This window comes from Notolabrus celidotus, chromosome 6 (assembly GCF_009762535.1).
Source record: "Notolabrus celidotus isolate fNotCel1 chromosome 6, fNotCel1.pri, whole genome shotgun sequence".
Classification (NCBI taxonomy): domain Eukaryota; kingdom Metazoa; phylum Chordata; class Actinopteri; order Labriformes; family Labridae; genus Notolabrus; species Notolabrus celidotus.
In genome coordinates, this window is record NC_048277.1 from 3,532,163 (window position 1) to 3,547,120 (window position 14,958).

A 14,958-nucleotide genomic window follows, 5' to 3' on the forward strand; every position below is an offset into this window, starting at 1 on the left:
TTAGGAACTCAGAGCGATTCTGAGCATGAGCTAGGGTGCTAACGTAACTTCATTCTAAATTCAAGCATTCGGTTTTCCTGAGATTGCAAGCTAATCCAGCAACTAGGTAGGTTGATAGTCCTCATGCTCTGAACATGTGATTGTTTAAATGGCTGATGTGAGAATAATGTCCAAAGAAACAACAAAATGAACAGAACACTTTACACAGACGCAAATGTGGAATGAGCATCTACAGTGACAGAAAGAAAGATGAGCTACCTGTTGTAAAGTCGACCTTATTAAAGTGAAAGTAAACGCTGCATTCCTAAATACTCTACCCCAAAACAGTAACTGCTACATGAAAACTCAACTCCATGGTCCTTGCTACATGACAAACTCCACCATACAGTGGTTCAAAGCTTCTTAAAGTCTAAGCATGACAGAATCCATTTATTTTATCCAGCAAACTACAATACGGAGATACACATTTTAGTCATCTCACTTTGTAAAATGCACTGTTTGTTCAATTCCAATGCAGTTCACACCATTCATTTGTACTGTGTAAACATGTACTTACAAAAAGAGTTGAGGAAAGTGAGGGCTAAAGGAGGGATGGGACAGTGTGGGGCTATGGGAGGGGTAGAATCGCCGGGGGAAAGGTTTATGGTTGGAGAGGGATCTGAAGAGGAAGTGGGGAGTGTCCAGGAGTCTTGGCGTGTTGTTGAATATCTTCATGCTCAGTCCCTGTTCACGCTGCACCAGGCGGCTGCAAACAGAGGGAATAATGAAAGCAAGAGAGAGGATGGGGAGAAAGATGGAAATAGAAAGAAAATGATCCGCAGACAGACGGACACGCCAGGAAAGGAAGAAAAACAGATTGAGTTGAGGTGAGGAGAGGTTTGGCATGTCAGAGAGAGATGAGGGTGAAGATGAAGAGGCAGAGGGCAGGATGAGGAGAGAGAGAGAGAAAAAAAATACGTTATTCAGGTAAAAGTACAAACAGCAGTCTGCGTCAGAGCGAAGAGGAAGCATTCAGAGTCAGACGTTACACATTTCAGTTCAAACCATAGACTGTATATAATATGGACATAGTATCCGTGACGTCACCCTTCTGTTTCTGAAGATCTGTTTTGAGGCCAATTGTTGGCAGGAGCCATATTGCTGCTGTCGAGTGATTGTGATGTAAAGAGGCGGGCTTTGAGCCTCCTATCTAACAGCTACAGTGTTCCAGCCTGTCAATCAAGTCAGCTGTGCCTCTCATTAGAATACTTGTAATCTCAATATCTTCGAAATTGCTGCGTAAAAAAAAAATTCACCCCCCGTACAGTGTGTGACGATCGAGAAATGAGCTATCCAGACTACACTCGTTTTTTGAACCAGGCTGTAAACATGTTTATTTCTGCTTTAAAGATCGTCTTCTTTGAATTGGTGTGTATGTGGTTTCCGGTACTTCCGGAGCCAGCCTCAAGCGGATCTTGAATGAACTGCAGCTTCTAACACTTCCGCATTGGACTCATATTTTTAGACCGGAGGTTGCCGCTTGGTTCAAACTAAACTCTTATCAGCTTCTCCAGGCCACGAGGAGACTATCATACCAGACTACTACACATTTATTATTCTGTTCATTTACTCTCATCGTATTCGGTTCTGCCATTTAATCTAATGCTAATGAGCTGAACCACTTGAGACCTACAAATGTAATAAATGCTTCATCATCATATTTCATTTACTTTAAAAACACAAGGAAGTCATTCATCTTGTCTAATGTGGATTCATGCTGCATGTTTTTATTTTAAGTCTACTGTAGGATCTCATCCAAACATATTTTCCAGTATTTTACAAACAATGCAATCACACTGTTCATCTAAAAGACATGAGCTGGACTCCATTAGATTAGGATCTTGCTTTACTTAATTTAAAAGCTCCTATTAGACACAAGAAAAGGATCGTACAGATGGAAGTTATGTGGTCCATCCAGGCAGCCATACTGTCTGTCCTGAACAATGAAGTATCAATCAATCAGTCAATCAGTCAATCAATCAATCAATCAATCAATCAATCAATCAATCAATCAATCAATCAATCAATCAACCAATCAATCAATCAATCAATCAATCAATCAATCAATCAATCAATCAATCAATCAATCAATCAATCAATCAATCATTATTCATGTAGTTCCAATTCACAAGCCTCCAGTCAATGTACGATTAAGTTAGATGCCCAAGGTTTTATTGTATATTTCAGCACTCTGATAGGTTGATAGTTTTGTACCGGGTGACATGTACACTACCAGTCAAAAGTTTGGACACACCTTCTCCTTCAATGGTTTTTATTTATTTTACTTATTTTCAACATTGTAGTTTAATACTGAAGACATTAAAACTATGAAATAATCTGGTTTTGTCATAATCTGGATTACAACAGTAGTCAAATAGGGCTATCTATTGTGTACTAACCCTACCTCTGAACACAACTGATGGTCTCAAACACATTAAGAAGGCAAGTCATTCTACAAATGAACTCTTGACAAGGCTCATGTTCATTAAAACCATTCCAGGAGACCACTTCACGAAGCAGACTGAGAGAATACCAAGAGTGTGCAAAGCTGTCATGAAGGAAAAAGGGGGCTACTTTACAGAATCTAAAATATAAAACATATTCTGCTTTGTTAAACACTTTTTTGTTCATTCAATAATTCCATATATGTTCTTTCATAGTTTTGATGTCTTCAGTATTAATCTACAGTGTTTACAATAAATACAATAAATACAAACCCTTGAATGAGAAGGTGTGTCCAAACTTTTGACTGGTAATGTTTATAGATGGGCAGGTAAGATAGGAGGGGTGGACACTGGGGAAGGTGAATGTTTATCTGGATAAGCGAGAGCACAAAAACTACTGATGTTTGTAAGAAGCCTTTTTGTTTAATAAAACACCAAAGACACACCACGCTGTTGGCTGGACATTTACAATCTGTGGATTCTGTGCACGATCCACTCTCCCTGTGACCCACGGCCGAGTCAAATAGCCACCACAACCATACTCTGTTTATATTACTGAAAAAGACCCAGCATCAAGATTAGATAAGATCCAGTCCCATCTACAGAAGAAGACTGAGTCTTATATCAGTGTGTCCTCAAGTGCCAGAAGGCTGGTTTCATTCAGTGCTCTGCTTCCTCTCCAACTGGAGATGATTATAATTGAGGGGCTAGATTGCCAAAATGTACAATCTGTTCTGGTTTGTTTACTGCAAAACAGATTAAAAACTCTGCTCAGAAACACAGGTGTCTTCCCCCTGATTGGCCAGTTCATAAATAAACTGTAGAAAACTTGTAGGTCGTATAAAATCGATGACCTGAGGCTCACCTTGTCTATGTGGGATTTATTCCATGTGAATAAATGGGAATTTATGGGAATAAACGGGAATAATCCAGGAATCTACTGAATTGAAGGTTGGCTCTTAATATGGAACTTAAATATAGTTGGGGAAAATATATTTTAGCATAATCCTGACTAAAACAACCAGATTTCATGCAAGTACAGTTGAATATCTCTGCTATTCCTCAATCACATGCACATAGCACACTGCTTACTGCAGGGCTATTGAGACCACGCCCCCTACATGCATTGTGCATTCCTCCATCACATGAAGTACACATGATTTCTATTTTGCATTGGGTGTCTGCTTATAACAAAACAAATATTTATGCTTGGATATGATTCCTTTCCATTGAATTACCCTCAATCCCCAGTTAATTCACATGGAAAGTTTCCAATTTGGAATATTTCCAAAATTTCCCAGCTTCATTTCCCTTTGCAACCCTATCTATGTCTAAGCTTTTGTCCAAATATTGACACGCCTGCCTCCAAAAGTCTAATGTGTCAAACTAACCAAACCAACGTGTGACATCACAGAAGCAGGGTCCGCTATGTTCATACAGTTTAGAGCTTCACACTTTGAATCAAACACTTACATTTTTAACCTCATGACATTCAACAAACCCTTTTATCTAAAACCACTGTATGACTGCTCCTCAGGTTTATTAAAAAATAAACTCCTCATTCGGTGCTCTTGTTGTATTGTGCTGTTTTGTCACCACTGACCTGGCACGGCTACAGAGGACATGGCCTCCGGCTGGCACAGTGTGTCCACCTTCACATGCTGAAAGGCTTTGTTGGGCTCCGACTGGAGGTGCCTGAAATCAGAAGAGGGTCAGAAGGTGAGAGAGTTTACACACACACACACACACACACACACACACACACACACACACACACACACACACACACACACACACACACACACACACACACACACACACACACACACACAAAGTTTAACACATTGCATGTATGTACACAAAAGCTAGTATCTGCAACTCATATACGCCTGCAAGCACTCAGCGTCCCAGCGCTCAGCGCGGCACCCCAGCTCTACTGTAAGTTGAAATATTAATGGCAGAGGGATGCTGCGAGCAGTCGAGCAGAAACTCACATCAGCAGGCAGCTACATCAGCAGCCTCTCCTCATGCCCAGCACCATCACTAAATCATGATGACCTGTCGCAATTTAAGAGGTTCAGCAAGTCTGGAGCTGGTGAATGGCTGAAGGAGGCTAATTAAATGTAGATGGAGGAATTCTTCCAACAGAGCCCGAGACAGTGGTGGAGGAGAAGTGAGTTCCCTTTTTATTTGGGGATCACCAATCAATGAAACAATGACAGGAGAGAGCTATGCTCAGCTTACACACAGAACTTTCTCAGATCCCAGAGTGCTGACTCAAAGGCATCCTCAGAAGCAAAATGATGGTCCCGCTCAGCGAGGACTTTTGATACTTTTAAAGATCAGCGTTTTGGATGAAGCATTTTGCAGCAAAGGTCCTTCCTCAGCATTGGCAGATCCTCCACTGCCTCTGTTGGTTTGGCTGCTTTTCAGAATCATAGTAAGGCTGCTACGACGTAAAGCCAAATGTGATGTGCCAAACTCACCTTTTCCACTCCTCCTCTCCATCCCAGAACTCGTACACCACGAAGGATAAACCGTCGGGCAGACGCACAGCAGTCACACTGGAGCAGGGTCAGAACAGAACGGGAGGGGTGAAGTGAAGTGAGTGATGTGATGTGATGTGAGAGTGATGACAGGATGGTGAGTGGATCGTGGAGGAAGAAGAAGGTGAGAAAATGTATGAAAGATTGATGGCATTAGGGATAGCAGAGGAGGGAGGAGATATTGGAAAATGGAACAGTGATGGAGAGGAGACAAAAAGGAGAAGAAACATCAGTTGGTTTACATTAAGACTTTAGGACATAAATAAAAAGTGAAATAAAAAACCTAAACTTTTATTTCATTTCAGGCACAAACAACCTTTATCTCCCCTCTGACTGCACTGCCCAACCAAAACTGTGCTTTCAAGAAAAGTTTGTTTGAAGATGAAATGACTCTGTGTACAGCTTGGAAATATATATATAATATATATATATATATAAGACATGTTAACCTCATTGGATTTAAAAAACAACACAATATATTTCTACATCTTTCCCTCTCTCTCCTCTGTCTGCCTGTCTCTTTAATTCCTCTAACCATAGACCTTTCTGGAGTCCCTGAGCTCCCTTGTCTCGTAGGTTCCTCTGGATCTCTGCTGCTGTGGACGTGCCAGAGGCTGGATTAAGATGAGATCAGACTGAGTCCTGTCTGTAAGATGGGACTGGATCTTATCCTGTCTGGATGTTGGGTCTTTGTTAATAATAGAACATAGAATACGGTCTAGACCTGCCCTGTTTGGAAAGAGTCTGAGGAGAACATTTGTTGGGATTGAGTTTGGGATGAGAAAGAAGATTGATTGAATGTATCATTAACATTTTTACAGGACATTGAAGTCTCCCGCTTCTACTACTATCCGTCTCACCACTATCATCTCTCTCTCTCTTCATCTCCCTCTATCCCTCTCTCTAACACGGTCTCAGCAGATGTGTGTCTAAAATGAGTCTGGTCCTGCTGGAGGTTTCTGCCTGTTAAAGGAAGTTTGTCCTTGTTTGAATTAGAGTCTCTAAAGGAGTTAGCACAGGGCAGAGCAAACCCACTTTCACTGGACTGGCCTAGTCCATTAGCTCCCCCTGTCCCTGTTGGGTCATTTCCTGTGTGTAGACTCATTGAAGGGAGAGCTGAGGTTGTGTTTCTGCACATCAGGCGGGGTAATGTAATCCTCGTACTTTCTCACCGTGAAATCACAGTTGCATTTATGCATGCTCAGGGTGCCTCTTATCACAAACAAAGTTTCATTTCAATTCTCAAAGCAATTTTTACTGTGCAGCACGGAGCTCTCTGAGAGCACCGAAAATACATTTTTGCAAATGTTTGGTTCTGCCTGATGCAGCTCATTTATTTTGTGCAAGTTTAAAAACAGCAGAGCATTGTTTACTATTCCATTCAGAGTCGTCACTGAGAGAGCAGCAGGAAGCCTGAGCTCCATCATCAAACTCTGGGCAGAATGACAATATACTGTACATTCATTCAGGTTCATGAGTTTATTGAATCCAGTCTCCTTTACGGAGACTTATAGAAAGACTGGTGTGTTATTTAAAGACAAACTATAGTGTGTAAACCCCACTGTGTTAGTCATTTAATTACAGCATGCTAACATTTAAACTCTCTTTTGGTACAGTTTAAAAACACTTCACATCACACCAGCTTGTTCTAGTTTCTCAGCTTTTTCAGACCTGTGTTTGTCTTTTGGGATCACTCACTTACATAACGTGAGGGTTCGATGTGTGGTAGTTAGGTCACTCTACTAATAAGAAACAGCAGGATAGAGACCTATAACTTTCTCCAGAGCACTTTACTGTAGCCACACTGGATCGGCATAACAACAACACTTCCTTGTCACTCAATCACATGTCACAAAACCAACCAATGAGAGGCTAGGATGACCGAGCTCCAGGTAAATGTAATGAGAACCACAGAAGTACATTCAACATCATAAATACACAAATAATAACTTTAATAAACTTGTATGTAAATAGTTACCATATAAATAATATAAATATATTTTAACATTAACTCAAATTCCAAACTGACTCTCCTGTTAAAGCTTACACTTATTTGAACTGACTCTGAGCAGGAAACCCAGCCACACTGTAGCATGTGTCCTTTGCGCCAAGATAACAAGTGTCTAAAAACTTTTCACAAAAAAAAAATATTCTAATGACAAACTGATTCAAAATGCCCCTTTATAAAAGTCTTTTATATTTCATAGTGGTAGAACACTACACTCCCAGCATGCAGGCCTGCTCATTGTACCTAAAGTCTCTAATAGTAGTATGGGAGGTAGAACCTTCAGTTATCAGGCCCCTCTCCTTTGGAATCATCTACCAGTCAGGGTCCTGGAGGCAGACACCCTCTCTACTTTCCTTTTTGATAAAGCTTATAGTTAGAGCTGGATCAGGCTTGGACCAGCTCTTAGTTATGCTGCTATAGGCTTAGTCTGCCGGGGGGACTGACAGACTGGGATCCTGTCTCTCCCTCTCACTCCTCTGTCTGCCTGTCTCTTACTTTAACTCTTCCTGTCCCATTAAAGTTACTAACAATAGACCTTTCTGGAGTCCCTGAGCTCCCTTGTCTCGTAGGTTCCACTTGATCTCTGCTGCTGTGAACGTGCCAGACTCCAGCTGCAACAACTACTACTATCCATCTCACCACTATCATCTCTCTCTCTCTTCATCTCCCTCTATCCCTCTCTCCAACACGGTCTCAGCAGATGTGTGTCTAACATGAGTCTGGTCCTGCTGGAGGTTTCTGCCTGTTAAAGGAAGTTTGTCCTTGCCACTGTAACTTGCTAAATGCTGCAAAGTGCTCTGCTCATGGTGGATTAAGATGAGATCAGACTGAGTCCTGTCTGTAAGATGGGACTGGATCTGATCCTGTCTTGATGTTGGGTCTTTGTTAATAATAGAACATAGAGTACGGTCTAGACCTGCTCTGTTTGGAAAGAGTCTGAGGAGAACATTTGTTGGGATTTCCCACTTTATAAATAAAGATTGATTGATTGATTGATTTGTCTCATTAACATTTATACAGCACAGTGAAGTTTCCCTGCCTGTTGACCTCTCAGTCAATCATAGCCTCTCTTTGTTAAGCTCTCAGACTGCCTCTAAATGTGGCCTCTTAGTGAGCTGGAGCTGAACATCCATTTTTCAGAGCCAGCCTTGTCAATAATCCTGCCGAGTAGGTACCATGTGTTTCCACGCTGAGTTAAATATAGGCAGTTAGGAGCTTTGTTCATGTAACACTGTGTGTTTAATGTTTATATACATTAACAGCCTCTGAATGCCTCTGTCGCTCCGACACTTGTTTTTCGCTCTATAAGCAAGTTCCTGCTTGTTCTGGTTTTTGCTTGAGCAAGTTCGAGCGAGACGGGGCTGGCTGATTAAATTTGTAACAGTTGCTGGCCTCACTGAGAAAAGCAGGAGTAAAGTGAGCATGGTAAGGTGAAGAGAGATACTTTACAAAGGTCTTATAATACAGGTGTATGTTTAAAAACAATGCCAATACAGCATTAAAAGGGTCAGTGAAATAACTGGATTCTAAAGCCTGATAAAAAAACAACAACTGATTCACGATGACTCCGTTTGAAACACTCTCAGTGTAAAACTGTGATGTTTCACCATAGTGGGTCAGATCAGATGTTGATAACCAATTACATTGATAATCTGAAGATAAGGCCTAATCACTCCTCCTCCTCCACAGTCCACAGGGCAGTTCCTGTGTGCTCCTGAGGAGGGCACTAGGGGGTTAGGCTGCTGCTGCACCGTTCACAGGGCTGTTAAAGACATGATACGAGCTCTGCTGAAGGATACAATAAAGTGTTTGTTTATGTAATAAAACAGTCGCCCCAAAGATAATGAGCAGGGAAAGCAGTGACTAAATAAACTCTCTGTATTATACAGTTAGATTGTACAAGATTAAATGTGGGAGCGGAGAGAGAGAACAGACTCACTGATACAAAGAGAGAGGGAGAGAGAGATGGAGAAGGCACACAGGGGGGGACAATCCTCCTCAGAGGTAATGAGCAGGCTTCCTCCATGAACAAAGCTTCTTCCTCATGCATTATTCACCCAGGATACTGATATACACCGTGCTATCACCACAATCAGAAGTAAGAGAGTAGCAGGGTTCACTCCATCCTGTGGAAAACATGACGCTCAAAACAAACGGATATAAAAAAAGCATCATCTCAGTGACTGTAGTATTTCACCTGAAGGCCCCTCTGTGTGCTTTTCATCACCCTCAGGTGAATTATTAAATATAGGTTTTATTCAGAGAGTGAAGCAGCAGGAGGTGAAGCTGCCTCAGTCACTTCTTAGAAGAAGATTTTTAAAATCAGTGAAAGTTTGTGCATCACATGTTTTTATTAATCTATGAGAAAAGACGGATGGACCAAGCTTGATATTATCAAATGTAGCTGGATTTTCACTTTAAAGTTAACGCCTTTAAAGTCAATATTTAACGTATTCATCATGTTAGCTTAGCGTGTTAGAAAGCTAAAATGTTTTTACATTTTTAAAAGCAAATTAAAGACTTATCTTTTCAGTCCCGCTTCAACTCAGTCTTATTCTATCTTACCTGATTCACTTACACATCTGGTTTGAATTTAAGTCTATCTTAAAAGTCATGTACTGTCTTATTTTAAATTATTATAGATACACATATTATTTATTTAAGTTTTAAGTTTAAATTTGTAATTTATTAATTTATTGTGCATTATTCCATTAGTTATTAATTTGATTTTATCATCTTATTCCAGTTGTTTTTACAGATCATCTCTCTGCATTCTAATATTTTATCCTGTAGCATCTTAGTTTCTTTTACTGGTTTAATTTTTTAGTATTGTATTAATGTCTTTTATTTTGGTGAGTTTCATTTCCTGTGTTGAGTTTGAACATCTTATTTTTACCTCCAGTGTTTCCTCATGAAGATATCATGACAGCATTTCCACAGCTCATGAGCAACTCCTTTTTTTAATATTGTGTTCCTAACCTTGTTTATGGATTGAGGGCTGGGGCTTAGTGTGGGAGGGTCTTTTTTGTATTTTTAATTCATTATATTTTATAACTACTATTATTATTTCTATGTGCATCACTTTGTGTTGCAATATCGTTGTATGAAAATGTCCTTATCTGCTCTAAACTCAAAGTACAACGTGGCCAATTGGTCGTTTTCTTTGTGAATAGTTGTTAATAGACACAACGTTAGACAGATTACATTAGTTTGACTGAATGAGCGGATAGTGAGGACTGAAGAGAAACTTGAACCAAGAGAAGATTTACTGAAATTCATCCAAATGTCAAAACTTCTGTCATGGCAGTTACTCCACCTGGTATACTTCATCCTGATCTCACTTCACGCACACTCAATCTGACAGTTTGATAAACAGCAGTGCTGCAGTTATAATAGAGGTTAAAGGTCGTTACAAACAGTGCTGAAGTCAGCTGAAAGTAATCCAGGAGCCAGTCTCTGAAATTTTATGGCAGCAAAATAGGTTTTAAATCACAGACTTTTAAAGGTCAGACGTTCAATTTAAACTTTCTTAACTTAGCCTCCCTCTCTCTGAAGAGCCTGGGTGAGGACATGTTCCCTGCAAACCATGTGACCAACTCTTTATAAAAGTGTAAGCCTGAAGCATTAGTGCTTAGTTCTTAAAGGTGACATATCACACTTTTTTCATCAATATAAATTGGTCTAAGAAGTCCCCAAAACATGTCTTTAAAGTTTATGCTCAAAAAAACACTTTGAAATCAGATTTTGGCATGCCTGAAAATCCCTCTTCTTCAGTCCTCCTCAGAACACTCTGTTTTCTCTCTGACCACGCCCCCTCAGGAAGTGGATGTGCCTCGTCTCTCCAGCACGTTGATCTAATGTTTACATGTTGGCTGAATATATATGGCTGCTCAGAGATCACGTTACTTCAACCCTCTGAATCTGATCCAGAATCTGATCCTGACGGAGAGGCGCATGTAGCAGGACCTTTCTGAAGGATTGGTCACAGATTTAGTGTTTCTTGTTGTTTTATTTATCAGTATGTAGACGTGTGTCTTGGTACACAGCTACAGCTACAGCTACAGCTACAGCTACAGCTACAGCTACAGCTACAGCTACAGCTACAGCTACAGCTACAGCTACAGCTATGAACATGTAGCTATGTGGCTATGCTAATTAGCGCTAGCACTTATCCATGACAAATAAAAATCATCCACTAGATCTTCAAATCTGCAGACGTGGGGAGTAAAACCGACCTCTGCCAGAAAGGCAGCTGGACCTTTTCTGAAGGATTGGTCACAGATTTAGTGTTTCTTGTTGTTTTATTTGTCAGTATGTAAATGTGTGTCTTGCTACACAGCTACAGCTACGACATGTAGCTATGTAGCTATGCTAACTAGCGCTAGCACTTATCCATGGTAAATAAAAATCATCCACTAGATCTTCAAATCTGCAGACGTGGGGAGTAAAACCGACCTTTGTGTTTATTAAGACAGCCTACAACTAGCATGCCTCCCTCCTAAGCTCCTTGTTAGCACACATTTGTGCAGCTAATGAAAAACGGAGGAGGGATTCAGTATTATTTTATACAGTCTATGGGCTGAACAAGCTCCGAGCTCTGACTCCGTGACAGACCGGATATTGTTGTTACGTAACAAAAAACGGAAGTCTGAAACGGCTCGTTTCACACACATTTACAGAAAGGTGGAGAAATCAGAACAGGGGCAGAATGGATTTTTTTCATTCTCGGGGGGTTTGTAGACATGCCAGGGACACATATTTCAGGTAGAGAACCATTAATAAGTCAATTTTGCATGATATGTCACCTTTAAACAAAAAGACCAACAGCATGACATGGCTCGTTCTTCTATCCAACTCTTTTCATCCAGATGATTCAAGAACCACATCTGATCTAAGACACAGACTGCTGACACTTTTTAAAGATATGTTTGCACTGTCTTGAAATGGAGGTTAGGAACTCATTTGTAAAGAGATTTATTTTTTCTTTTGCATTCTTCAGTGTTTTTCATGCAAAAGCAGACATCATTCATAGTGCTCTGTAGATCTTGTTCTAATGCCTTTGCACTATCAGAGACCTTGTATGCATTCAACCACTTTGGTCAAAAGGTAGAAAAGCAACCTGCTGTAGCAGCTTTGCCCATCTTCACACCCCACTGTTACACATCTCCACCCAAACTAAGGCTGTTTTCTAAACCTCCTACTATACTATCTGACTACTGATTTGGCCTAAATTCAGTATGTAGTATGTGAACAAGAGCAAAATCTGCAGTATGCCAAAACTACCCTGATGTCGTTCTGATTCAGGAACATGTCTCAGTATGCAGCGGACCAGTCTCCCTCACGTACTGTTTCCCATGATGCACAGCGCTAACATTTCACTTCTTCTTTTTTCCATATCAGACGGGTGGCTCTACGTTTTTAGCTGCTTTGTCGCCACCTACTGTGTTGGAGTTGTATCAGACGTTTAACGGTCCGTTCCTTTTACAGCGAAGTAATGCGAAATACACTCAGGTGAATCTTGTAACTTCCAGTAATAACAGAGGCGATAAACATCTCACAGGTAAATGTCTTATCTCTCTCTAATCTCCATCCATCTCTCCAACACGGTCTCATCAGATGTGTGTCTAACATGAGTCTGGTCCTGCTGGAGGTTTCTGCCTGTTAAAGCAAGTTTGTCCTTGCCACTGTAACTTGCTAAATGCTGCAAAGTGCTCTGCTCATAGTGGATTAAGATGAGATCAGACTGAGTCCTGTCTGTAAGATGGGACTGGATCTGATCCTGTCTTGATGTTGGGTCTTTGTTAATAATAGAACATAGAGTACGGTCTAGTTGGGATTTGGGGCTATATGAATAAAGATTGATTGATTTCTGTGGAAATTATTAAATTCAATATAAACCACTTCCTAACTTTTTAAATCAGAAGTGGTTTTGCTATGAGATTGGCCATTGTTTACTTTACACTGATGCCAGCGACACCTGAACCAGCATCCTGCAGAACAGATCAAACAGAACCGTCACATTACACACTGCATTCAAATGCTGAATGCAGAAGTTACTGCGTACTGCATTCATAGTACAGCCAGAGAAAATAACCTTGTTTTTTGTATCTCATTCACTGGAATAGAGTCTCTTGCATAAAGTTTTCCTCCAGTCTGTGGCAAATGAATTAAATAATTTCATGTGCATTGTGCTAGAGAGAGATATTCAGTGCTGCAACTTCAAGGCTGTTATGTTTGATATGTTTTTAAGTTATGATTTATCAAAAATTTTCTTGTATCTAAAAGAGTTCACACTTATTAGCAAATGCTGACAGAAATGAAACAGACTCTGCAGTTCCCCGTTCCTTTTTTTAACATTTCTCATGATTGTTTTACTTCACTGCCTGGACTCTGAGTGATGGACTCTAAGTCTCACCGCACTGAGAGTCAAACAGCTGCTTTTAGTGATGAAGATAAACTATCTGTCCTCTACCAAACAGAAAATACACAGTTAGTAAATAGCGGGTGAACATTTAGCATTCAGAGGCTTGAGATCCAGACACTAAATGAAGAGTAATTGTTAAAACAGCCACCAGAGGAAATGCTGTGCTCCTCTGTCTCTGCTGGACTGATCTTCAATGATTGGTTTAATGATCGATGATGTGTGCAAGTTTATTTCTGCTGCTCTAAGAGGCAAAATAACATGTACTGCATGAATAATAACAATAATAATAATAATAATAATAATAATAATAATAATAATAATAATAATAATAATAATAATAATGTTCCCTTGTCTTGAAATGTTTCTCTGGAAGAATAGAATATTTGCAAGTTTCCTCTCCTCTCTGAAATATGAACCTGTACCTCCGCCATTGCGCCTCTGTCAGACTCTTGATCTGAAATTACAGACTGCAGTAAAGGGTGTGAGAAACTATAAAACAAACAGGGGGAATGCAGCAGACCCCTTGAGTCTTGCCAAGGGCATACACAGAATATGAATCTGTACTCAGGATATTAGGCTGATTCACAGCACCCAGAGACTCAAAGGGAAAGGCCCAGGAGGTTGATAATACGTGCAGAAAATATCACAGGAACTATTTTATCTGCAATGTGTATGTGACGTGATATTAGTTACCCACTAATACAAAACACCAGAGAGTTCCAGCAGTTCATTTCATGTTTTAGAGTAAAGCCCACTCAAAGGAGAGCTGTGCACGGACACAAGCCTGAATAAAGAGCAAATATCTGAAGTCTAAAGTGAGACAACACAGAGGACCTGACACTTAAAATGAAAAAAACATTAAATATTTAACATCATTGTGGTGTTGCACTCAGAAGCAGCAGCAGCAGTAGAACAGAGGTAGTGAAAACGTGGAGCAGAGAGGAGACTTACTGAAAGCAGTCTCTTTGAGTAGAGACGTTCTTCAGGTACTGCTTCAAAGCCTCACAGAAGTCGCCAAGCTTCTTCTGGGAAACCACCATCTCCTGACGGATCAGCAACAAGGACTGCAGAGACGGAGAGACAGAGAGGGGATCAGTTCTGTAGTGGTAATATACACATGAACAGAAGCACATATAAAGGTCAGTGGTTAACAACACCTCACTTTTTTAACTGGGTTTCAGTCTGAAATGGTTTCATTTCTTTTATTCAACCCAGAACCCTCTGATGGCTCAGACTTACCTCGTCCTCAAACACATCTTGTAGAAAATGGACGCACTTCTTGGACAACTTTCAGTGTGTTCAGTCAGCCGTCATATCAGGCAACAGAGATGATTTATAAATGTCTGAACATAAAGAAAAAGCTTCATTTGATCTCTTCTCTCGGGGAAGCTGTGTTTATCTGCAGCTCGGTTACTTTAGATCAAACTGAATTATCTCTGCAACTAATTAACAGATCTCTGTGATATTTTGTAAAGAGAATTCTGCCTTTGCTGATCC

The 14,958-nt window shown here is 40.4% G+C and overlaps 1 protein-coding gene across 2 annotated transcripts in view; it reads right to left on the reverse strand.

The window, feature by feature from the left end:
- Positions 1–408: 408 nt before the first annotated feature.
- necab2 (N-terminal EF-hand calcium binding protein 2) overlaps positions 409–14,958 on the reverse strand; it is a 201,238-nt gene continuing 186,688 nt past the window's right edge. For both annotated transcript variants that reach the window (XM_034684971.1, XM_034684970.1), the window contains 4 exons: positions 14,413–14,525; positions 4,970–5,047; positions 4,087–4,178; positions 409–745 (listed from right to left, as the gene is read on the reverse strand). In XM_034684971.1, coding sequence (XP_034540862.1) covers positions 717–745; positions 4,087–4,178; positions 4,970–5,047; positions 14,413–14,525 — 312 coding nt within the window. In that variant the 3' untranslated portion in view covers positions 409–716. The remainder of the gene's footprint in view (positions 746–4,086; positions 4,179–4,969; positions 5,048–14,412; positions 14,526–14,958) is intronic.